Source organism: Dendrobates tinctorius, unplaced genomic scaffold (assembly GCF_039654945.1).
Source record: "Dendrobates tinctorius isolate UK_male_01 unplaced genomic scaffold, ASM3965494v1 ptg000097l, whole genome shotgun sequence".
NCBI classification, from domain to species: Eukaryota; Metazoa; Chordata; class Amphibia; order Anura; family Dendrobatidae; genus Dendrobates; species Dendrobates tinctorius.
The window spans coordinates 23,492,414-23,518,075 of record NW_027361765.1 but is presented as its reverse complement, the minus strand read 5'-3'; the positions used below and the strand labels follow the sequence as shown (position 1 = coordinate 23,518,075).

Sequence of the window (25,662 nt, the reverse complement as noted above, 5' to 3'; positions counted from 1 at the left end):
AACAAACTTATTATACTTCTATTTTTGATAAAATTCTTAATTTACAGCATTCGTCCCCCACACATGCCTAAAACCTATTTAGAAAGCTAGCATATTGCAGTTCATTTTTCATTACATAACCAAAAGGAACTTTCTTAAAACTTGGTTAAATACCTATGGTCGACATCACGTGGACGCTTTAAAGAATATCTTTTCTCTTGCTCAAATCGAAGCCGTTCTTGCTGACGTCGCAGCTCTTCTCTCTCTCGTGCAATGCGCTCACCTTCTTTGTACCGCTCCTGTGGAGTGATTAGCGAGGTATTTTGTCGGACTAAATTAGCACATTTTTAAATTTTGCAACAGAAAAAATTATAAAAGGGAATCCATCAGTAGGCTCAACCCTACTAAGCAGTGTATATGGGCATGGAGGTCACAGGAAGTTGATGAAAATGATACCTCTATCATAATTTGACATCTTATATCAGAGAAATACATGTTTTTCTTAATATGTAAATAAGCTGTTAAGATCTATGGGCAGGACACAACACCCTAAGAATCTGCCTCCAGAGCTTAGTTTAAATTAAAGGGTCCTTTACCAGTGTAAGACATGCAATGACAAAGTATACTCTCCAAATGTCTCGGCTGAGATGTGCAATTATAACAGTACAACAGTGCTGAGCTATCTCTCATTACAAACTCATTTGCAGCTGCAGTTGTCTTCAGTGCTTCAGTTTTCATCTCAAGCACAGCCGGTGTGGAAGTGAGGGAGAAAGATTCTAATTACTTACAAGGCCATCCATAATATGTCTCCCCCATACATCTCCGAACTAACCATCTTATACCACCACATACGTAAAAGCCAATCCTCAAAACCGTCCCTCACCAAACAGTTTAAGATTTTTCCTGAGCATCCACCCATCCTCCAGAATGTGATGCCTCAACCCATCTGATTAGTCTTCAAGTCACATCTAAAGGATTCAAATGTGGGAGACAATCTCTTTAAGAAAGCCTACACAATGCAACAACCTTACTGCCAAATCCGCACCACCAGAGCTGCTCCAACCCCTAACCTATTGTCTACTTCCTCAATACCAAGTAGATTGTAAACCTGTGAGTGCAGGGTCCTCTCCTCCTATATACCAGTCTGTCACTACAAGTTAGTTTACTGTATCTTACATATGTGTTATATGTATGTAAACCCTCTCCACGTGTATTAAAAATTTAAAAAGTGATTCTACACGCTAATGTTTTACACAGGAGCGCATGTGTAACAGACTAGGCAGTTAAATGCTCACCTGTTCAATACGTATACGTTCCCTCTCGAGACGTTCTCGTTCCATTCTTTCACGCTCCAACTTCTGCCTTTCTATTTCTAATCTTTCTCGCTCTCTCTGTAAGCGGTCAAGCTCTTCACGTTCACGCATTATGCGATCCCTCTCTCTGTCACGGCGCTCCCTTTCTGCCATTTCTCGGCGCCTAAATTGTATATATATATATATATATATACACACACACACAATATATATATACATACACATATATATATATATATAATAAATAAAAAATAAAAAAAAATCGATTTACCCATTGTTAAACATTATACAATTTATTAGTATACACAAAAATATTTGGGCTAGAATAAGAGCAGACTAAACATAGAATTAAGATACTTGAGGCTTCACTGTCACACGAACTGGGTGAATGTAACCTTTATTCTAGGGATAAGGAGCTCCGCTTCTAACACAACATGGCCATATTCATATAGTGTAAAAATTGGACTACTGAACTAGCCTTCAAAAATCACAAGTGTTTGGTCATTACAACGTAAAATTTCTGAGTCACTGCGAACAGTGTTCCAAACCGAAAACAAATGGTTAGTTGTGTAAACACGTTACCTCCGCAGCTCCACTGCTCTGTGATATCGCTGTATCCTCTCCAGACGTTCAACATTTTCTCTTAGTTTCTGTGCTTTCATTTTTTGAAATGTTATAATATCTTTTTTATCTCGGAAATCACGGAATTTTGGCTTATTTGGGATAAATCTCTCTCTTGGTCTAGTCTAAAATGCAAATTAAATAAGTAAACTGATTGAGTCCTTCAAAATGTCTACATGAAAATTGTAAATGTTTATTTTCCACAGAACACACACAATAATTAGAAGATTCACTCTTTAATCATTTATGCTGTAATGGCAGTGTGTCAGTTCCCGCACCAGGACGAGCTACAAGGGGCGTTCATTAAAGATTTCCCCTGACCCACTTCTATTTATCACAGAACGCTGAAACTGCACATGTGTAATGAATGATATAAGCCTCTATAAGTTACGTGCCAATTTGCAACTCAGAGCTGATAACAGTCTTGATTTTGCAGGTGCTGAAGTGATGTGAGGTTTGATAGTGGACCCAGTGGAATACAGAGCAGTCATCAAGTTCCTTTACTTGAAAGGCCGCACGCTAAAGGAGACGTTCGATTATTATGGTGATGGTTCCCCATCATATGTTGTAATCAAGAACTGGCATAGTTAATTCAAATGTGACCAGACTTCGGTGCAAACAGCTCCAATTCCAGGACGACTCCTCTCTGCTATTGATGAACAACCATCCAGCAAGTGGCGGTCGCCAATTTGGAAAATCGCCGTGTAACCATTCGTCATCTAACCAAAATGTCAAGATTAGTGTGGGGGTCCGTGGGAAAAAAAAAAAAAAATCATCCAAGACCATCTTCACATGCATCAGGTATCCGCTCGCTGGGTTTCCTGGCTGCTCACACCGTTGCAGAAGCAAGAATGAGTCCAACGCTCGCAGGATCTATTGACGATGTGCCATGGAAACTAGGAGGAATTTTTCAACAGACTGATCACACAGGATGAAAGCTGGGTCCATCACTATGATCCTGAGACTAAAGTCCAGTCGATGCAATGGAAGCATCATGACTCACTGCCTCCAAAGAAGGCACATGCCCAACCCTCGGCAGGCAAGGTCATGCTCACAGTATTTTGGGACCAGCACAGAAAAGTATTGATGGATTTAGTAGCAAATAGCTTAGTTACTCACCGATAACGGTGTTTCTCGGAACCCATGACAGCACCACGGAGAGAGGGGATCCGCCCTTCAGGGACAGGAACCTACAGAAAAAGGGCGGTACCTCTCCTCCGCCTTCAGTTGGATACAGAGCATCAGAGGGTCTCCAGGTTAGTTAGACAACAGAAATACATACACAATATTATAATACTGCTTACTTATCAAAGCACCGTGCCTAAACGGAAACACTCTACTAACAATAACACGTGCTCACCATACTCGTGAAGGGGAGGGGAATAAGCGGGTGCTGTCATGGGTTCCGAGAAACACCGTTATCAGTGAGTAACTAAGCTATTCTCTCTCACCCATGACAGCACCACGGAGAGGATTTCAGAGATTGGTAGCTTAGGGAGGGACCACCGCCTGAAGGACCCTTCTCCCGAAGATCAGGTCAGATGTAGAGGCTAGATCTAATCTATAGTGCCTAAAAAAAGTCGAAGGTGATGACCAGGTGGCCGCCTTACAGATTTGTTCTATTGATACCTCAGATCTTTCAGCCCATGAGGTCGCCATTGCCCTTGTGGAATGAGCTCTCAGCCCTTCTGGGATGTTATTCCCGCTGGATGAGTATGCCAGGGCAATCGCATCCCTTATCCACCTTGCCAGGGTACTCTTGGATGCTTTGAGCCCCTTCCGAGGACCCTGGAAACATACAAAGAGAGAGCCTTCCTTCCTACACTTTTTGGTGGCCTCTAAGTACTGTACTAGGCACCTTTTAACATCTAAAGTGTGGAACTTTTCTTCCCCCTTATTTTTTGGATTTGGGCAGAAGGAAGGAAGGACTACCTCCTGGGACCTGTGAAAATGTGATGACACTTTGGGCAAATAGGCTGGGTCAGGTTTTAAGATAACTCTCCTCTAGGATTTTTGTGAAAGGAGGCCCCGCTGACAAGGCTTGAATATCGCTCACTCTTCGGGCTGATGTTAGTGCCACCAAAAGCACCGTTTTAAGAGATAGGATTTTTAGGGGTGCAGAGTGAATTGGTTCAAACGGAGGGCCTGTCAGTGTTGAAAGTACAAGATTCAGGTCCCATGATGGTAATCTTTGACTGGCTATTGGCCTCGATCTGGTTGCGGCTTTAATAAACCGTGCTACCCAGGGGTCACCCGCCACATCATGGTTATAGAGGGCGCCTAATGCCGCTATTTGTACTTTTAATGTGTTAACCGCCAGACCCTGTTCTAGGCCCACTTGTAGGAATTCTAGGATCTTATCAATCTGAACCCCGTCCTGAACCTTTGCCCTAGAGGTGGATAGAAATTTTTTCCATATTCTACCATAAGCTCTCATTGTAACCGGTTTCCTACTCTTTTGTAGTGTAGTTATCAGGTTTTCTGAAAAACCCCTGTCCCTCATCAGTGCCCTCTCAAATTCCATGCTGTTAAATGGAGGTTCGGTGCCTGAGGATGTAGCACTGGGCCCTGCGATAGCAGGTCCGGGAGATCCGGTAGGACCCATGGGTCTGTTACTGAGAGCATTCTTAGCCAGGAAAACCAGGTTCTTTTGGGCCAGAAGGGGGCTATCAGTATCATTCTTGCCCTGTCCTGCCTGACTTTCTTTAGGACTGCTGGAATGAGCATGATTGGGGGAAAGGCATATGTTAGATTTTGTGTCCATGGGAGCATAAATGCGTCCAGAGTTAAAGGATTCCCCCTGGGATCTAGGGAGCAGAAGGCGTCTACTTTTTTGTTTTTGAAGTCGGCGAACAGGTCCACGTCTGGGGTCCCCCACATTTTTACAATCTGCCGAAAAATGGACTGCTTTAGTACCCATTCCCCCTGTCGCAATTGGGTGCAGCTCAGAAAGTCTGCCCTTTGATTCTCTGTACCGCGGATGTGTAGGGCTGTCAGAGATAATAGGTTTGCTTCCGCTAGTTTGAAGATTTTGGCGGATGTGTCCATTAGGGTTCGGGACCTGGTTCCCCCCTGGTGGTTTATATAGGCCACTGTGACCCGATTGTCCGAAAGGATACGGACATGGTGGTTCTGGAGTAGGGGTAGGAAGTGTGTTAGGGCATAGCCTACTGCTAGAAGCTCCTTTTGATTTGAAGAGGCTCTTAGTTCTTGATTTCCCCATTCGCTCTGAGTCACCTCGTTGTTTATGTGCGCTCCCCATCCTGTGGGACTGGCATCTGTTGTCACTACGTGTGTTATCTTTGGTGCCCAGGGGATCCCTTTGGACAGGTTCTCCTGGTTTCCCCACCAAGCTAGGGAATGAATAGTGCTTGAATTTAGGGTAATGCGACCCTCTAGGTGTCCCCCTACTACTGCCTGGTTGGCCAATACGTCCCACTGGAGATTTCTCGTGTGTAACTGAGCCCATTGAACTGCTGGTAGGCAGGCAGATGATAGTGAACCCAACAGTGACATGGCCTTCCTTAGTGTCATGGAGGGATTTTGGATTGCTCTTGCTGTAATTTGAGCGATCTTCTCCTTTTTGTGGTTTGGGAGGCGACACTCCTGAATGCTTGAGTCTAGTGTTAGGCCCAAGAATTCTTGTACCCTGCTGGGCTCCAATCTTGATTTTTTTTAGATTTAGAAGCCAGCCCAGGTCTTGTAGAGTGTTCATCACCCTGTCTCTCTGTTCCCTGCATTTTTGAGCCGAGCTGCCCGCTATTAGAAAATCGTCTAGATACGGGATTATTATTATATCTTGTTCCCTTATATGAGCCATCATTTCCGCTACTATTTTGGTGAAAACTCGCGGGGCTATCGATATTCCGAACGGCAGGGCTCTGTACTGAACTTCTTTGACCTTGCCTTTTATTGAGACGGCTAACCTCAGATACTTCCTGGAGTCTTTGTGGATAGGGACGTGATAATAAGCGTCGCTGAGGTCCAACACCGTCATGTAGCAGTTTGGGAACAGGACTTTGGTGGTAGATTTGATCGACTCCATTTTGAAGCTCTGGTTCTTGACGTATTTGTTTAGCTTTCTCAGATTTATAATTGTACGAAAGGTGCCGTCTGGTTTGGTCACTAGAAAAAGAGGGGAGTAGAACCCTCTGCCCATATCCTGCAGGGGGACCTCCTGGACTCCTTTTTTTACTAGGCCTAGAACCTCGCTTTCTAGCGCTTCCTGTTCTCGCATGCTGGATCTCAGCGGCGTTGTTACATATTTTTGAGGCGGGAGAGAGAAAAAGTTTATCCTTAGGCCCTCCTGGATTAGGTTTATTATCCAGGGGTTTGTTGAAATTCTCCTCCAGGCTGGAAGGAAAAAGGATAACCTTCCTCCCACCCTTGGCGTACTGTCACTTGGAGGGCTTTTTGTCCCGGGGAGAGTTATTAAAGAAGAAGCCTCTATCTCTTCTTTTATCATCCCACTTTTGTTCCCTTGGTGGTCTTCTCTGAAAAAACCTCCTATTCCGAAAGGGTCTTTTAAATGCCGCTGGCCCTAAATTTGGGAATCCTTTTTTCTTGTCCCCTGCTTTCTGGAGGATGTCATCCAACGTTTCCCCAAAAAGGAATTTTCCTTCACAGGGGATGGAGCATAATTTCATTTTGGTCTGAAGGTCCCCTGGCCAACTTTTAAGCCATAGTGTCCTTCGGGCCGCGTTTGAAAGTGCTGCTGTTTTGGACGACAGTCTGACTGAATCGGCCGATGAGTCTGCTAGGAATGCAGCCGCTCCTCTTATTACTGGGATAGAATCTAGAATTTTATCTCTAGGTGTCCCTTCCCTCAGCTGTTTCTCAAGTTGGTCCACCCATACCATTAGGGCTCTTGAGGTACATGTCGCCGCTATCGCTGGCCTGAGGTTACTGCCTGCAGACTCCCAAGCCCCCTTTAGAAAGGTATCTGCCTTCTTATCTAGGGGGTCCCTGAGGGTGCCCATGTCCTCAAAGGGAAGGGCGAATTTCTTTGAGGCTTTAGCGACTGCCACATCGAGTTTCGGGGCTCTGTCCCAAGACGTGGATGCCTCCTCCTCAAAGGGATATTTCCTTTTAAGGGAAGGGACTGTAGTATTTTTCCTGTCTGGCTTGTCCCATTCCCTTTTGATTAGACCCTTGACGATTTCGTTTAGCGGAAATACTCTCCGTTTTTTCTGGCCTAGCCCCCCGAGCATTATGTCCTGGACTGTCTTATCCGGCCTCGGGTCCAATACCCCCATGGTAGACCTTACAGCTTTCACCAGTTTGTCTACCTCTTCTAGGGGAAAACAATGGCGTCCTCCTGTTTCCTCGTCTGAGGAGCCGGATTCTGAGGATTTAGTCGAGATTTCTCCCGATGTGGAAGAGTCTGACTGGGAGGTTTCTACCGTGTCTTTTTTCCTCGTTTTATCCATATGTTTAAGGGATTCGAGGGCACTCTGGACCTCTGATTTAATTGCGGCCCTTAGGTCAGATGCGAAATCCGGAGTCTCCTGACAATTTTTTTTGTACAGGACTCGCATAGTTTTTTCTCCCATGATACCGGTAGGGGTTTAGCGCAAGTGGGACATTCCCTGTTCTTTTTAGCCTTCTTCTTTCCCTAATAAGGGAGAGGGATTGCATTACAAGGGTGACATTCACGAAGATCACTTACCCCAAAAAAAGGCGCGCGGCTGCAGGTACCGGTTCGGGAGACGGAGTCAGGTCCTGTATAGGCTGATCTCCTGGTGGCGTTTTGCTCCTCGCTGCTGACGTGCTACGCCGCGTGGAGTGACTGCTGGAACGGCACTGTGTTTCGTTCCTTTTGTCGGTGGTGGTGTTGGTGGTGCTGCTGCTGCTGTCTCTGCTCCTGGTCGCTATCCTCCATTATTAGGATCGCTTCCAGCCAGGAGTTTCTGCACCTCACCTTTTTTAAACTTGGCGCCGCGTGACGTCACCGCTCCCCCTGCACGCGCTGGTCGGGAAGCGCGCTCTTGCGCATGCGCCCGGTTCCGGGACCCGGAAGTCGTTGGTCTACTTCCGGGGCAGCGGCCATCTTGGTACTCTCCGTACCATGGCGCTGCCCATGCTCCACCGGGTCCCGCTGAGCCCCAACCTCCTTTCCGGAGCGGCGACTCCAGCGTCTCTCTCCCCCCCGCTCAATCGGCAGCCCGCATTGGCCCCGGGCACTGCACCTGCCGCGACAGGGGCCTCCCCGCTGCCGATACGCGGACAGGCCGGCCCCGGACTCCTCACAGGTGCGCCGTACTGTGGGTCCCTCAGTCAGGGACAGGAACCCAACTGAAGGCGGAGGAGAGGTACCGCCCTTTTTCTGTAGGTTCCTGTCCCTGAAGGGCGGATCCCCTCTCTCCGTGGTGCTGTCATGGGTGAGAGAGAAAGGTACCACGATCACTAGAGCATACTATGCTTCACTGCTGTGGAAATTGTGTAAGGCCATCAAAACCATGAAACGTGGCATGCTCACCAAAGGTGTCTGATTTCTGCAAGACAATGCACCAGTTCACAACTGACATGTTGCTTAAATGGAAGCATGCTCCTGTGACACCAGTTAACACCTTCAGTGAACGGCATAATAAAAATTATATTATAAGATGAATGTAAATAAAAATATTACTGAAAAGGTCATCTTGTCCCGCAAAAGACAAGCCGCCATACAGATACATCAGTGAAAATTTTCAAAAATGATATAGCTTTCAGAACAAAGCGATGCAAAAATTAATTTTATTTAAAAAAATGTTATAGTGTAAAACCGACAAAGCATAAAAACAATATAAATGTGGCATCACTGACACGAAGAATAAAGCTGACTTATCAATTTTACCACATGCCTAACGGGGGGAGAAAATAGAAAACAAAAAACCTGACTTGCTGGTTCATTCTGCTTTCACAAAAATCAGAATAGAAAGTATTATAAAAAATGTCATGTGACTGAAAATGGTACCAATAAAAACATCAACTTCTCCCGCAAAACACACGACTATCAACCGAAATACGTAAAAAATTATACCTCTCGAAATAAAACTTCTTGCAAAAATAAGCGTGTTTCAGGGTGTGACAGCAGCCAAACAAACAGATATAAATCTCGTAAAGCTGTAATCGCACCGACCCCTAGAAAAAAGTAGTCTAATCACATGTACTGCACGAGGAACGGCGTTAATAATAAAACCAATTCTTCATCTGCAATGGATTTGTTCACTCTGTCTCCCAATGATCGCAGTAAGACTCGGCACACATTTATCCTACACTCTACACTGAGCGCTTACACCGGGGTTTCCGTGTAAATCTCAGAAATGTGCGATTAAGACAGAACAGCTGGCGGAAGATAACCTATAATGGAGGCACTGTGTCCGGCTTCTAAGGCATGCATAAAAATGCGGTTCACCATAGTTTTGTGCACCTCTGAAAGGAAAACACTGAACAAAGGCCAAACGGAGTCGAGAGTAACTCTGCTGCCTCATTACAGTGAATGCATCCATCAGGGATTTCATCTGAATCACGTCACTCAGAAATTTAGATGGAAACCCCAAAGTGCTTAGTGTAGAGCGCCGGATAAATGTGATCCCAAACGCTATGCAAAGTGTTCCCAATAATAGCTTCAACTCAATCCACAAAAAAGCAAGTCCCCACTCAGGGCTGTCAGGGGGCTTCCATTTTAACACTCTGCAAAAGCGAAATGGCACATGTGATTTTTTTTTTTTTTTTTAATTTTCACGGCTCTACATTATAAACTTATGTGAAGCATCGGGGGGGGGGGGGCCATCTGCTCTCGATTCCAGACAATTTAATGTTCAAAACATCAAACAGTGCGCCACAAGCCCTGCGCCAAAAGAGTGGTCTTCCTCCACACATGCGGTATCTATGTGCTCAGGAGAAATTGCACACCAAATGTGGTTCATTTTCTCCTGATACCCTTGAGAAAATAAAGAAAAAAAATTGGGTCCGAAGTAAGATTTTTGTGAAAAAAGTTAAATGTTAATTTTTTACTTCCACATCGCTTCAGTATCTGTGAAGCACCTGAAGGGTTAATAAACTTCTTGAATGTGGTGTTTTGAACACCTTGAGGGGTGCAGTTTTTAGAATGGTGTCACTTTTGGTTATTTTCTGTCATAGGCCCCCAAAGTCATTTGAGATGTGAGGTGGTCCTAAAAAAATGGTTTTGTAAATTGTTGGAAAAATGAGAAACCGCTGGGCAACTTTTAACTCACAACTTCCTAACAAAAAATTTTGTTTCAAAAATTGTGCTGATATGAAGTAGACATGTGGGAAATGTTATTTATTAACTATTTTTATAACAATGCTTTGACTTGCGGGCAAAAAAAAAAAAAAAAAGTTTGAAAATTGTGAAATTGTCAAAAATTTTGCCAAATTTACGTCCCCCCCTCCACAAACAAGTAATTTCGAAGAAATTTTACCACCATCAAAGTACAATATGACATGAAAAAACCCTCAGACTCAATGGGATCCTTTGAAGCGCTCCAGAGTTATAACCACAAAGTGACAGTGGTCATATTTCAAAATTAAGACCTGGTCATTAACCTACAAAGTGGCTTAATCCTTATGAGTTAAGTGACCATTAGTAAAAGAGCAAACAAATAAATATGAAAAACACCTGATGTTTAAAACTTACCTTGTCAAATCTTCTTTTCATTTGTGGCCGCATGTAACCCTGATCACCTTTTGTCTGGTCTATTACCACCATCTGACCTGGGCTTTTGCCTACAGGTATTTTAAAAACATTGCATTACTATAAAAAAAATAATGAGTCACTGCTTCACCGTTTTAGGGTCTACCATTCTATGGCAATAATTGCATAGTATCATAGAAATCAATAATATATAGAGGTCAGAGCTCTCCCCCATATATTAAATTAAGATTAAATTCTGACTGTGGCAAATAGCAAAAGCCCCCCAAGAGGTCTTACTGCATGCTATCACTGAGTTTGATTGAGTAAGCTGCCCATGGTGGGAAAGCTGGCCTACCACTGGGTGAAGCACATTTTAAATTTTTCTTACCTGGCCGTTTCCTTTCATCATTTTTGTCTCCATGATTGTGGGTAGAACTTCCAGCTTTATCACCAATATTTTTCTTAGAATCTTTACCATCTTTCTTATCAGAAGATTTGTCAGATTTTTTGTCATCTCTAATAGAAGAACTTGTGGGCCTTAGCGGAAATAAAGTAATCACTTTAAATCCCAAATTGGCAAAACCAATATAGTTCATACAAAAATCACTAGTGTGATTCTTACCTGCTACTTTTTTCTCCACCAGAGGATTTCCTGTCACCAGTTCTGCCAGACCCAGATTTCTCATCGCCTTCCTTCTGATCTCTTTTTGAAGGATCACTCTTCCACTGGAGTGGAACAAAAATGATTAATGCAAGTCTTATAGTTTAGGAAGAGCCATTCAAACTACAACTAGAAAAAAAAAGGGCACCTTTTCCACAGATATCTGCTGGCCATGCAATTCTGTGCGATGTAGGTGAGAAATACATCTGGAAACGTCAGAACTAGATGACATAGTAACAATCCCATAGCATTTTGCCCCTGGACTCCTTGCATTAGTAACTACTTTGGCACTCAGAACCTAGGCGGAGAAATATGAAATATTACTACAAGATTAAAAATAGAAACACTCATTAAATATTATGAACTTGCATTTGTGATATTTCTGTAGTGTTACTAAATGTGAAGAGTTCAGATGATCATAGATAAGATAGCCATTGAACACTAGTTCATGCCAACAATAGTCTTCGTGACTCAAGCATACACAAGCTCCCTTGGGCCAATAGTGCATGTGTATCTGAATGGGGACCGATGAACAGGCAGCTACTAAACACCTCCCATGCAGAATAAATGATCAAGGCACCATCCACCTGTTGTAGACAGGAAAACTTATTCACAAACAAATTATAAACATTGGGATGAACGGAGGAACTAAATATTCTCTGAACTCTCCATAACCCTGTAATTAGGATGTTACACTGCTTAAACAAAAACCTGTCTTTGTAATAAAAATCATCTGATTTGCAAATGCTAAACTGGTAAAGAAAAGTGGTATAATTAAATTGAATATCATTTTTGGGTCGGTTTCTCAACATGAATGTTTTCCAACGTTCGGACAAATCTAGTTAGATCATTAATGAGCATCCGTGTCACACAGAAAAAAAACCACTATCTGGTGTTTTCAATATGGCTTATTTGTAAGGGTATGTGCACACTTTCACAAATTGGCAGCGCTTTGGACGCAGCACATGTCCACTGCGCCCAAAACACTGCACTCTATTGAACGCAGGCGAGTCTGCATATGTTCATTGTACCATGCAGACTCACTGTGTCCAATACATTGAACGGGTGACTTATTTTGCAGGGTCTCGCGTCTCTGCAAGATAGACATGCTGCATGTCAATCTCCACAGGTGAGACGCCGGCGTCTCTGCACACAGTGGGCATGGGATTTCTTGAAATCCCATCCACTATGCTGTAACATCTGGATGCTGCAGGTCGGACGCTGCACAAGTACACAGTGTCCAACCCGCAGCATTTACTGATCGTAAAGACTGAAAAGACTTCAGTAGATAACAAAAATCTACATACTGCCATTAACCTGAGTAAATAAACATCCACAAGAACAAAATGATATCCTGCCATTAGCAGACCCTTCACATACCTTTCCATATTTCCCAAAAAGATTCTTCAAATCTGCAGCCTTTGTATTAGATGAAAGTCCACTAACCCAGAGATTCCTTACTGAGCTTCCACTTGTGCCACTAATACTTCCTTTAAAAACAGGATTTCAGCATTATAAATGGAAGGCAACATTTACAAAATAGATGAGCTATGAATGCATGGTTGTGCGGAGTGGTGTGTTTACACAACTTTAAGGCTGGTGAAAGGCTTATACTTTGTGTAAAAAGGTTTGCACGTTACATCCATTGTGTAGAGTGTACATTTTCTTGCATAGTATGGCACCAACCTGGTGTCCAAGTGGTAAAGCAATATGCAGTTGGTCACACATGCCCAGTCATTCCATCCATAGCCAGCTCTCTGCATTCAGAAGCAGCAGTGTAGGGAATAAGTGAGCAAATGGAACCATCAGCAGTCGGCTCATTAGTTAGACCTCCATACTGCTGAGCGCTAGTCACATGCGCAGTTTACAGCAAACATTGAATCACTATGCTGAGAAGTAACCAACAAATAGAATAATGCAGATCACAGAGGTCACACTAAGCAGAGACCTGGCTGTGTAAGTGACAAGCAGCATGAAGCTTATTACATGGACCTGCACATTGCCAGACCCTATGAACACCAGGTGACACCCTTGCTCTAAGAAAACAATTTTTCAGTGGATGGTTTTATTTTTTTAAATTGGAATTTAATTACTGAATTAAAGTCAAATAGCAGCAAAAGCCCTTTTGAATAAAGGTTGTATCCATTAATTTTAATATTGGTATAATTAAGGCTCCTCCCAAACTCAAAATTGGAATTAAGTTACTAAATGTGCTTATTTTATATAATGTATACAGCTGATGTGATAAAATGATGGGTCATGCAGATAATCTACTTCTAGGTGCCGACCAACCTACTGAAATTGGGACACTCAGGAGAAAATTAACTAATCCTCCCAATAGCTACTGGTTTCCAGTAATAAGCATGCCAAATGTGAGCAGTGGCTGTTGGCAAGCTCTTGACAGCAGATTCTGCACTGATGAGAGGGCTGTCCATGAGTGAAAGCCAGTGGCTTCTGGGGCAAAAAAAAAAACAAAAAAAAAAAAAAAAAACTTTCTCCTAGGTGCATCAACTTCAGTACAGTGGCCAGGCATCTTTCTAACACTATTTGCTGGTTAATAGATCTAAAGTGACACACTGCCTTTAAATACGTCACAAAGGAATTAAAGCTCAAGTTGTGCATTAGGAGCAGGTTCTCTACAAGTATGTGATTAACTTTAAAGGGATTGTCTGAAACGAATAAAAATAGTTCATGTAATTAACAGCTTTTGTAATATACTTTCATTAAAAAGTCTCCACCTTTCTCTCTCTGCTCTATATTTTTTTTTATCTTACAGTATATTTAGTTTTAACTTTCCCAATAAATAGTGGGACAAACCAATGAGATCTCGTTTTCCTCGACGCAGCCACCATCTCCACCCTGAAACAGTCATCGACATTCATTTTAGGGGCTGGGTTGGTCCCTGCTGTACTGAGCATACATAAGGTTGTCAATTTCAACGTATGCTCACTACGAGCTCACTTGTCAGTGTGCAATCTTCTTTTCAGTGACAGTGCTCTCACTTGCTGGCTTTGATGAAGTGTCATGGGCTGGCTAAAGAGAAGCCAGCAAGCTCGAACAACAGAGACCATTCCTACGCCCCAAAAGATGTCACTTTCAGAGGTCTGGCAACCCTCTATCCTCCCTGAACCTATGCCGTTTCATTTGTGTATCCCAGCATGCCCTGGGAAATCACAAACAAAATGTCCTAAAACCAGTTGTAGATATCTTCTATTAATAAGCAGTTCAAGTAGACGGAACGGCAGGGACTTTTTAACTACAGTACGTTAAGAAAGATATTAGGTTTACTTCATTACACAGTCAACTAGGATTAAATCAATGATAGTTTTGTAACACCCCTTTCAATGAGAAAATGCTCGACATTTCTCCACAAGATTATAAATACAGCTCAATAGCGCATGTGACTTTACACAAGTCATACTCTTTACCCCAAAAGTGAGAATTTTGATGGGTTTCTCCTGTCAGCTCCTTTTAGGACAATGACATAACATTTACCAATCAAAAGAAGTTATTTGTTATCTGTAGTGCTGGATATATTTGGTCAATGTCTAGTGCTTTAGTAGGTAAGTAATAAATACCTACAGACAAATCCGCCTCCAATTAGTGGAAGGTCAGACTGGGCCACATATCAAGGCAAAGATCAAAACTTTCGGTTTAACTTACTGCACTGACCACATAAACAGCAACATTCACAGACCAACCCATAAACAAGTAGTCAAGAAATGGCAATAAGGAATCAGCAATGTATGGGAAAACCAACTGCTCTAAACTACCTGAAGCAAAGATGTCAATGATAAAATCTTATGCAAGCATACAGTTTTTATGCCCCAAAGCTGAACTACTGTAACTCCTTAAAGCACTGCTACAGTGAATTTTTTTCATTGCTGGAGTGATGCTACTTATCCTAAGCCACCTGTCCCTAGCAATATACTTAACTGCAACCTTCATCTTTTATTGTTGCTGCTCTGGTCTAGCATCTAGCATCAGCACCATCTTGTGACCTCTGCTTCTGACCAACGAGAAGTCAGAAGCAACGGTCCCAAGCATTTAAAAGGGAACCTGTAACGTTTTGCCGCTATAAGATGCAGACCTTTCCCGGCACCTACGCACTGCAGTACTTTGCTCTGCCCTCAGCAGGGCAGATCAGTACGCCTGCACAGGAGCGCAGCATGAAGAAAGCAGGATGACGACATCGCATGAAGATGGGAGGCGGACCTGCGCCACCCATTGGACCAGACCGCCCCGGGTGAGAATAATAGAACTTGTTTTTCTTCTCTCTTTCAGGTCAGACCAGCGGCTTATCTGCAGCAATATAGAATGATGCAGATAAGCCTCAAGTGGCAAAACGAGGTGACAGGTTCCCTTTAATTTAACTCTACAAGAGTCAGAACAAGTCTCTCAGACTTGCATAGAAAAAGGACCTATGGGTCACTCCAGCAAGCACTGGGACTTGATGTCTTTTATGGATGGAGTTGAAGCTTTTATTGGAAACATTATATGTAACATTTAGGATATTTATTCGGCACTCTATGCTGAGCACTTAATTTTGGGGTTCCATCTAAATCTAAGTGACGTGACAGATGAAACCCCTGAGGGATCTATTCACTATAATGGACTCAGTCTGGCCTCTGTTCAGTGTTGTCCTTTTTAGAAGTGCACAAAACTGTGGCCAGATCGTGCTTTTATGCTCACCTAAAAAGACAGACAACACCGTATCACAGGTCCTATGTAGGTGATGAGCAAGTGTACTCGTTGCTTAGGTTTTCCCGACCATGCTCGGGTGTCGTCAGAGTATTTTGGCGTGCTCGGAAATTTCGTTTGTCAAAGTAGCAGCATCATTTACGGCTGCTAGACAGCCCTTAATACAAGTGGGGATTCCCTAACAAACAGGCATTCCTCACTTATATTCAGCCTGTCCAGCAGCCACAAATCATGCAACTTTGTCGACACAAACTAAATCTCCGAGCACGCCAAAATACTTGGAGGACAACCGAGCATGCTCGGATAAACCCAAGCAATGAGTATACTCGCTCATCACTAGTCCTATGGCGTCTACAGTGACTTCATCTGCCTCATTATAGGGAATCTTCTGCCGGGAGTTGCCTCTGAATCACGTATTTCAGAGATTTATATGGAAACCCTGGTGTAAGCGCTCCGCGTAGAATAAATTGAAGCAGAGCCGTACTGCGATCTTTGGGAGGCAGAATTGGGGGGGGGGAAATCAACAGCAGGTGAAGAATTTATTTTATTTAGCAGGCGCACAAGCCATCTTCCCTGCAGGACCCCGCAGCCATGGATTACCATGGAAACCATTAGCACAACGTGATCTCATCACATTGTGCTAATGGGAGTAGATAGGAAGCTCACTCCATGTGTGATGCTCCTCGATTCTGCTGTCACTATTGACAGTGGCATCAGAGGGGTTAAGTCAGCAATTGTTGCTAGCACCGATAATGGGCAATGCTGCAGGGTGTCAGCTCTCAGAGATGACACCAGCACCCGATCGCCATGGCGCTCAGTGTGAACTTGTCAGGAAGGGGTTAAACTAATATCAAAGTTTTTACCCTTTTAAAAAATCTCAAAAAAAAGGGACAAAATTAAACTTAAAAAAAATTTACTATTTCAATAAGGGAACTTGAACATGCAACTTGTTGATCGCATAAATAACACATTGCATTACTTGTGTAGTGTAGTGCTTTACCAAGCTTGGCAATGTTATGCTTCATACACACATGCATACATAGGCATATAAGGCTAAAACATGCAAAACACAAGCCGCGGAGACACCATCACATGTTTCTCAACGCAAGCAATGACTAGCCAGGTCTTTCCCCGGGAAGGAACAACCACGGGAAGGGCAGTCTCCAATGAAGGAAACCACCTATGCCAAAACATGGTATCCATCCACAGACAGCTGTTTCAGGGTATTGCCCCTCATCAGTGTGGAGTAGGAAACTGGCTAGTAGGCGCAATGCCTAGTAAAAGATTGCGAAAAATGAGGATGAATGAACTCATGGAGATCAACATCCAACACTGCGGAGACCATCACGTTTCTCAACGCAGTGATTCTAGAGCAATGCCCCCATCCCTTATGGGAAATATGCAAAAACATGCAAAACACAAGACGCGGAGACACCATCCCATGTTTCTCAACGCAAGCAATGACTAGCCAGGTCTTTCCACACTGATGAGGGGCAATACCCCGAAACAGCTGTCTGTGGATGGATACCATGTTTTGGCATAGGTGGTTTCCTTCACTGGAGACTGCCCTTCCCGTGGTTGTTCCTTCCCGGGGAAAGACCTGGCTATTCATTGCTTGCGTTGAGAAACATGTGATGGTGTCTCCGCGGATTGCGTTTTGCATGTTTTTGCATATCTCCCATAAGGCATGGGGGCATTGCTCTAGAATCACTGAGTTGAGAAACGTGATGGTGTCTCCGCAGTGTTGGATGTTGATCTCCATGAGTTCATTCATCCTCATTTTTCACATTATAATATAAGGCTGTCATGTTTGAGTAACCATATCCAGTTCATACATCGTGGTTTGTACTCTGACTGCAACACACATGTCAGAATCCTAGTCTCATATTGATAGGCAGTCCTAAGCAAGCCTCTGGTTCGAACAATTATATTTTGCTCCATGAACTCCAGATCTCCCTCTCATCACATGCCACGGTCACTTAACTGAAACAAGAAAGGGATTAGGCCGGTTTCACATTTGCGGTTGTGTTCGAAGCGTTTCATCTGCATACATCCGCATGCGTCACGCGTACCTATATTTAACATGGTGCACGCATGGACATGTGTTTGTGTACGCTTGTGTCGTTTTGTGGTGTGCAGGGAACGCATGTTCCATTTTTTGCGGCGTCAAATATCTGCAGTCATCTGTATGCGGATAAGTGCGGATGAAGTGCGTAAAAAAAAAACTGCATTACTATGTATTGGAACGCAAGCGTGCACCAGAATTTACATAAGCCACGCCCATTGGGTGTGGCTTGTGTAAAAAAATCACCTGGAAATAGCATTGACCTATCGAACGCAAACACATTAGCATGCGTTCGCGGACGATATGCTGCGGACTCAACTGCAAATGTGTACCTAGCCTTAAATGAGAAGCTGCAGACCACTAATAGCGCTGCTGTGTCTGTGCTAGCTAGGAGAATGCTGTTAGGCAGAGGGAGCCCTGGGATCAGACAGCAAAGATTCACTGGCGCAGAGCTGTAACTAGAAACAGTTAATATTTCAGCTGAGAATTTAGCCATCAAAAGTGCATATTATGTTTAGATGTGATTCTGCAAGGTAAAAAAAAAAAAAAAAAAAAAAAAAATTAGGGATGAAGGCATACCTTTATCATCTTTAGATGTGGTTTTGTTATCCTTTGAATCCTTGGAAGAGCTGCAAGAGGCAAATGATTATGAAAACAAAATGAAAAAGGAGATCAGGAAATCCTATGAGAAACAAAAACCATATAAAACAACCTTGCAATAGATCAAATTAAATCTTAGAAGATCAAAAGGTTTCCCTCAAAGCTTCTTGATCTCATTTTCCCCAGGAAGCCCGAAGATCTAGATTTTCTGACAAATATATTCAGTGTGGAAATATGGAAAAATCTTCTCCCAAATTCAAGGATTGGACTTGGCTTCATTTAGTGTTCGGGCAGTTGTTCCTTACCATCCTCACAAGGAGCTTTTAGAAACTTGTCAATTTGGAAAAATAAAAATGCTGGCAGTAGAACAAATTGGGAAAATCTTGGTGTAAAAATATAAATAAAAATAAAAGGAACTTATGAGGCTCAAAAATCATTATACACAAAGGCAAGGTGCTAAATATATTCTTGAAGCTACCCCTTAATGTAGAGTGCTCTTAGTGAACGCTGGTAATCAGTATCTTAATGAACTGACATATAAAAACAAACCTCTTTCCTTGACCAGAGGTCCCTGTAGATGGACCTTTCTTCTGAGAATCCTTTTCTTTATCTCCAGATTCAGCTTTCTTTGAACCTTCCCTGGATTCCTTCTTAGCACCATCTCCTTTAACATTCTCCCCTTTGTCGATTTTCTGGTTCCCCGACAAGTTATCCTTTTGTTCCTCCAGGCTATCCTTAGGATCACTCGCAGCTTCCTCATCTTCATCCTTTGGTTTGCATGCCTCCGAATCTGCAATTTTCACATTTTTACCTGTTTCTAGGAGGTCATCTCCATCACAATCGATAGTGATGGCATCTTCAGCCTGGAGTGTGACAGATAGATTATCGTCCTCTGCTTCTTTCAGAGATGTGCTAGCTTCCATGTCTTCTTTGACAGCAAGCGCTGATCCATTTTCTTCTGAATGAACAGGTTTAGCTACTTCTTGTGTACCACCTCCAGAACCTGTTATATCTAAGAGGATTTAACAGGAATAAACATGGCAAAATAAGAAGTTTAAACAAATGTATAGCGTAGTGCAGGACCTAAAGAAAACACATCTGGTTAACAAAAAGCATTGCTAAAAACTTTAGACAAACAAGCTGACATTCTTCATGGTAAGACAGCATTATAGACATGATAGGGATCCTTGGATTCTGTCTTGTGACTGTGCTCCAGATTCACAGGAAATCTTCATAAAATTCAGACGCCTCCCAGACAAATGTACTTGAATGATCATGCCTCTCAAAACAGGTCAGTCTTCATCCATTAGTAGACTATACAACGATAAAGTCCAGAAGATTCATTCCAATCACAGATCATTTTTCACCAATTACTGGCACACCAGACACAAATACAGATCTTCATGTCCAAGACAACACCAGTCCAATCTGTCCATGTAGTTTACTCATAAGTGTCACAGGGTACAAGCCAATGGCTAGACATCGAATACCCAGTCTTACTGGTTGATGGCTCATTAAGTAGTTTAATGTTACACAAGGCAAGAATGACACTCAAAAATATCTCCTGTCCACTATTCGAGCACAACAAAAGGTGACTTTATATTCCGAGACACCTATATGAAAGGTTCCACATCTTCTAGAAAATCCCATATAACCAACCGTCCATAAAATCCAGATAGTAGTAGGTAGCAAGTACAAGTAGTCCTCCACAGGGAGAGTGGTCCAAGTGGGTAAAGGCACTATAGGTTTCTGTATGGTGATGCAGCTAGGAACCAGATGTCCAAACTTACCTTAGACAAAAACCCAAGAATTGCAACATGTGCTGGAGTCCTGGGTGCATACTGGTATGTAGTGTTGATTTTTCTTGAGATATTTGCAATTGTTTCAGAGTCTGAAAATCTAAGCTATGTTTTTATAGTAAAAACAACAAAACATAACGAATGTACCAACTAACCTTTGTTTTCATTATCGTCCTCGTCTCCTTCCTAAGGGAAATAGGGGGGGGGGGGGGGGGGGGAGTAAAAAAAAACAAACAAACAAAAAAAACACACATTTATTTAGGTTTAAATTTACTGTTCAAATTATTTTGGATTTTTAAAACACATCTAATCTCAGCTCTATTCCCTTCTGTTAAGGATACTTATTGCACCAGTTAGAAGACCCTTCCCCTTGAGATCTGCTGTCACCCTACAGAAGTCATGGGCAAAGTGCAGCACCCGGGTTACATATGGCCCGTTGCCTGTTCTGGTGTGGCCCGTGGACCAGGACAGCCAATGGTCTGGCTACAGTGCAGTCATACCCTGCTTAGCCACCCCTAGCCCAGTGTCTCAGTTTCGTTTGTACCAGCATCCTCAGGACAGATACCAGTGAATACAAATCATTCAACACATGAGACAGTCTCTACCCAGCGTGTCCATGAAGTCATCAGTTGACGACTCGTGCAGAGATTCAGTACACACTTAATATACCCAAGCAGGGCATCAGAAGGAACAGAGGGAGGCAAGTCGATTTAAATCATCGGTCAGTACTTACATGGGGCCATAATACTGAGGGGTTGTGGAGGCAATTTGTGGGGAGGTGTGGCATATTTCTGTGTGTGTACGAAGCTGTGTGAGGAGCATCATACTGTGCATGGCTGTGATGATGATTAAGGTACATCTATACTTCAATTATTAAGGCTGATCAGGAGCAGTATGATGTACCCATTATAAGAAGCAATAAAATTATATGGTTTTAATTAACTACTGATAATACATGCCATGATAAGACCTATTGAATCATGTATTAGCGGGTTAGTCCATATTAAGTGATAAAAAAAATAATTAGCAGAATTAGCTTTGGCTTGTTGCTTCAGCCCTCCACAGTCAGGGTCTCATGTGGCCTTAAGGGAAATTTGCCCTCTGCAGATGCAGGCTAAATAACTTAAATCATTGACTAATGTTCCATTCATGGGTGGGAGGAAAAAAACAGCAGCCACACAGGTACAATAAAATCCCTCCAACAGTGACATGTTGTTCGACGGCAATTCGCACAAAAGCCATGCAACAAAACATTTGAGGAACTTGTCTGCGACTTGCCATTTTAGAGCTGTGATTTATAAACAGCCACGTTTAGAGATAAGTTGTGCGCGTCTTGCGTTGAGGTCTATGGAAAGAATTTCAAAAAAGCTTGAGGGCACTACAGATTATTTACAGGGGACTGCAGTCCGCACACCTAACCGAACAAACCATGAAAATTAAAAGAAGTGTGCACAGTGGACGCGATCAACCCCGAAATCCAAAAAGTATATAAAACATTATATTATCAAAGATTTTTATTAGCAAACAAAAAAGGACACACAAGTGACAAAAATGAGATTAAAAACAATTAAAAAGGCCAAAACAAATTAGCCATAAAGGACACTCCAGACAACACAGGTTCTGAGGTAAGAGCCTGGTATGTACCCCTTCCAGTGTGCTGGGTAAAGACCTACACAATAATAACATATGAAAATAGTAAATGTATGAATGAAAAAAAGACCTATATGGACCATATGCTAAATATGATAATATAGCATAAATACACAGAATGTAAAACATGGGAAAAGAGTATAAGATCTTCAATGCAAGAGAACACCAATAACCATGAATACAGAGACCCTTATTGTTGAGGTGATAATTTACACAAAAAGATGTAAACCCAATGCATGGTTTGCAGTTCCCAAAATAGGCTAATCAAATGAACCATTGGATGTAATGCCTCCAGGAGAACAGAAAGCCCCCCAAATGTGCAAAAATATATGCAGATTGAGTGCACAAGAAATCACTGGAGGTGTATGGAAAGTGTGTAGAACATGACTTGTAACCAGCAACACAAAATCCAACCCATTTGGAAACATTTGAGAGGGTTGTATTTGCACAGTCGCAATACGACACTTTAGGGAATCGTTACATCATCCAACGCTGCTATTTCAGTGTGAAGCGAAATGTCACCATGTAATCTAGACTGAAGTGAATGTATGCGCTTTAAGACTCTCATTCCCTGGTATTCCTGGTGTTAGGGTACCGTTACACCTAGCGACTCACCAGTGATCCCGACCAGCGATATGACGCTGTCAGGATCGCTGGTGAATCGCTAGGTGGTCGCTAGTGAGCTGCCACTCAGGCAGATCTCACCAGCGACATCGCTATGGACGGGGATCGCTTCTTACCTGTCAGACGCGGCGATCCTGCGTCCTCCCGTCCGGCTCCACGCGTCGCTCGTCGTCACAGCAGGAAGCTGACGACGAGAAATGGTCCAGGAGCTTCTCGCGCGATCAGCGATAAGCAGCGGGGGAGCCGGTCGAAGGTATCACATGCAGCGATATCGCTAGCAATATCGCTGTAACGTCACAAAATCGGTGACTTTACAACGATATTGCTAGCGATATCGCAATGTGTAACGGGGGCTTTAGTCGGTGGTCACAAGTATGCAATTTGCATATTTCTGGTCATCTGGTTTCTCAATAGTGGTGAATTGAGAGACACTGAACATGTCTTGTCAACTTGCGATGGCAAGTATGCAGACTTATGTCCCAACCTAGACAACCTTTTTAAATGGAACCAGACAGGTGATGCATGCTGCCCAATCTGCTGTCAGCATGATTTCAGCCATATATGTGTCACTGAAATGTGGGAGACTAGTCAGACAGATGGGTCCCAAGCAGCTTCTACCTACCAGCAGCTCTGGACTGACAGGTCTCTCACTATACAGTTATTTGCAAAAGTATGCAACCTCTTGGCATTTTTCATGTTTTGCGCCTCCCAACCTGGAATTTCACTATTTGAGGGTTTGCATCAGTTCATATGAAGAACATGCCTACAACTGTGAAACATTTGGGTTGTTTTTTGCGAAGCAAACAAATAGGTCAAAATACCTGAAAGGTTCAGTGTGAATAATTATTCAACCCCCTAAAGTCAGAACTTTGTAGAGCCATGGTAGCAAACGTATGGGGCACGCACGCCATCTCTTCAGCCAGGTCGCCATCTTCCTCATCACTAGCACAGCTGCCCCTCTCCTCAGAATGCGTGCCATCCCATTAGAGCACAATGGAGCCATGCTGGGCCACTACACTGCATGGAAAGCATTGCAGTGCCCAGTTAGTGCTCCATACAGTATATGTGGGGTTCATACTGTATGGAGCACTATCTGGGGCCATTATACTGTATGGAGAGCTGTGTGGGGATTACAGTTGGAGAATCATACTGTGATGGGGGTCTATTCAGAGGGATGGAAGGAGGGGGGTACAGTAGGATCATCACGATTGTGTATTGTGAGCCCTCACGGGTAGGGTCCTCCTCCTGTACCAGTCAGTCACTTGTACTATTTAACATTACTGTACTCGTTTTTATTATGTATACCCCCTTTAACATGTAAAGCTCCATGGAATAAATAGCACTATAATAAATAATTCAGTGTGTTTGGGAGTACTTTTTCTTGCATCATACGTTATCCGTTTTAGTCAAAATTGTTTTATCCTTTGTCATTTCATATTTAACTTAGGCCATTGGACCACATGCCTTTACTGCTCTTACAGTAACATTATTCCACTATAATGCCAAAAGGTAACCATTTTATTTGGTAAGGAAAATCTTCAATTATAGACTATCCAAGTTTTCAACTTTGGTCTTCTTTGCATTTGAGTTTGACATCCCTGGTTTAAAGGGTTACAAATGCAAAGAGGTTGTAAAAAAAAAAAAAAAAAAAAAAAAAAAAAAAAAAAAAACTTTTCAATTTTACTTTTGATTAAAAATCCTCTCCATTCGCAAGAACAGACCTCCAAGGCAATCGGTGGCTAGTACCTTAGACTTGTAGTGCAGTGCTTACAAGCCATTTCCTAAAGACTCTATAGCTCACTAATGTACAAGTAGTTTCTCTAATCTAAATCCTCATTCAGGTTAAATTGCCATGAAGCCGCCTTTGCAATAAGTGGGTTTTGGATTGCAGTTTGGGCACTCAATTTCAATAAGGTTTGCCATCACTGGTCTATGGGCTTTCCACTGACATTCCAAATGGCATAACTGTTTCAGCTCCTTCAAGTTAGATAGTTTGCTCTAGTCAACAGCAATCTTCAAGTCTGATAACAGATTATCAGTTGTATCAAGGTCTGGGATTTGACTAGGCCAAACATTTACACGTTTCCCCTTAAACCATTCAAGTGTTGCTTTAGCAGTATGCCTTGTGTCACTGGGATGGAGGTTTACCTTCCAATAAGACAGTCTCAAATCACTCAAACTGAAACAGGGTTTGATCAATATCCCTGTATTTCGCATCATCCACCCTCCTCTCAACTTGGGACAGTTTTCCTTTCCCTGCAGCAGAAAAACATTCCCACAGCATGATGCTGCCACCACGTTTCAGTGTGGGGATGGTGTTCTTGTGGTGATGAGCTGTGTTGGTTTGGCAACAGAAATAGCATTTACCTTTGTGACCAAAAAGTTCAATTTTGGTCTTCTGACCACAGCACCTTCCTCCAAACATTTGGAGAGTCTCCCACATGTCTTTTGGAAAACTCAAAAGGAGCCTTACAATTGGCTTCTTTCTGGCCACTCTTCCATAAAGGCCAGGTCTATGGAGTGTACAGCTTATTGTGCTCATATGGAAAGATACTCCATTCTCTGCTTGGGAACGTTGCAGCTCCTTCAAGGCTACCTTCAGTCTCTGTGCTGCCTCTCTCATTAATGCCCTCCTTGCCTGGGCTGAGTTTTGGTGAGCAGCCCTCTCTCGGCACGTTTGTTGTGGTCAGGGCTGTGGAGTCGGAGTCAGTTTTGGTTGGAGTCGGAAGAAATGTACCGACTCCAGCTTTAAAAAAAAATGTATTCATATTTCATAATTGAACTTTCACATGAATTTTATAAATGTTACTCAAATATATATGTTCCATCAAACTATGAACAACAGTGATAAGCAGTTCTGCTGGAGATAGAGACATTTCTTACTTCTTGTGTGTCACTGTTCTCCACTGCCTTTATCTAATCTTATACTTGGTTAACCTCATGCTGCCCCAACCCCCCTACTTACAATGTATGAAACTGAAAGTGAAAATGTGTTGCAAATTCTTAGTAGT

At 42.8% G+C, this 25,662-nt stretch overlaps 1 protein-coding gene across 3 annotated transcripts in view; it reads right to left on the bottom strand.

Annotated features, from left to right (window-relative positions):
• The window catches only part of SLTM (SAFB like transcription modulator), a 137,620-nt gene that overhangs the window by 21,027 nt on the left and 90,931 nt on the right, over positions 1 to 25,662 (bottom strand). For all 3 annotated transcript variants that reach the window (XM_073586965.1, XM_073586967.1, XM_073586966.1), the window contains 11 exons: positions 20,533 to 20,563; positions 19,128 to 19,590; positions 18,558 to 18,607; positions 12,593 to 12,702; positions 11,361 to 11,510; positions 11,174 to 11,277; positions 10,940 to 11,088; positions 10,555 to 10,643; positions 1,875 to 2,038; positions 1,275 to 1,455; positions 154 to 278 (listed from right to left, as the gene is read on the bottom strand). In XM_073586965.1, the coding sequence (XP_073443066.1) occupies positions 154 to 278; positions 1,275 to 1,455; positions 1,875 to 2,038; positions 10,555 to 10,643; positions 10,940 to 11,088; positions 11,174 to 11,277; positions 11,361 to 11,510; positions 12,593 to 12,702; positions 18,558 to 18,607; positions 19,128 to 19,590; positions 20,533 to 20,563 (1,616 nt within the window). The remainder of the gene's footprint in view (positions 1 to 153; positions 279 to 1,274; positions 1,456 to 1,874; positions 2,039 to 10,554; positions 10,644 to 10,939; positions 11,089 to 11,173; positions 11,278 to 11,360; positions 11,511 to 12,592; positions 12,703 to 18,557; positions 18,608 to 19,127; positions 19,591 to 20,532; positions 20,564 to 25,662) is intronic.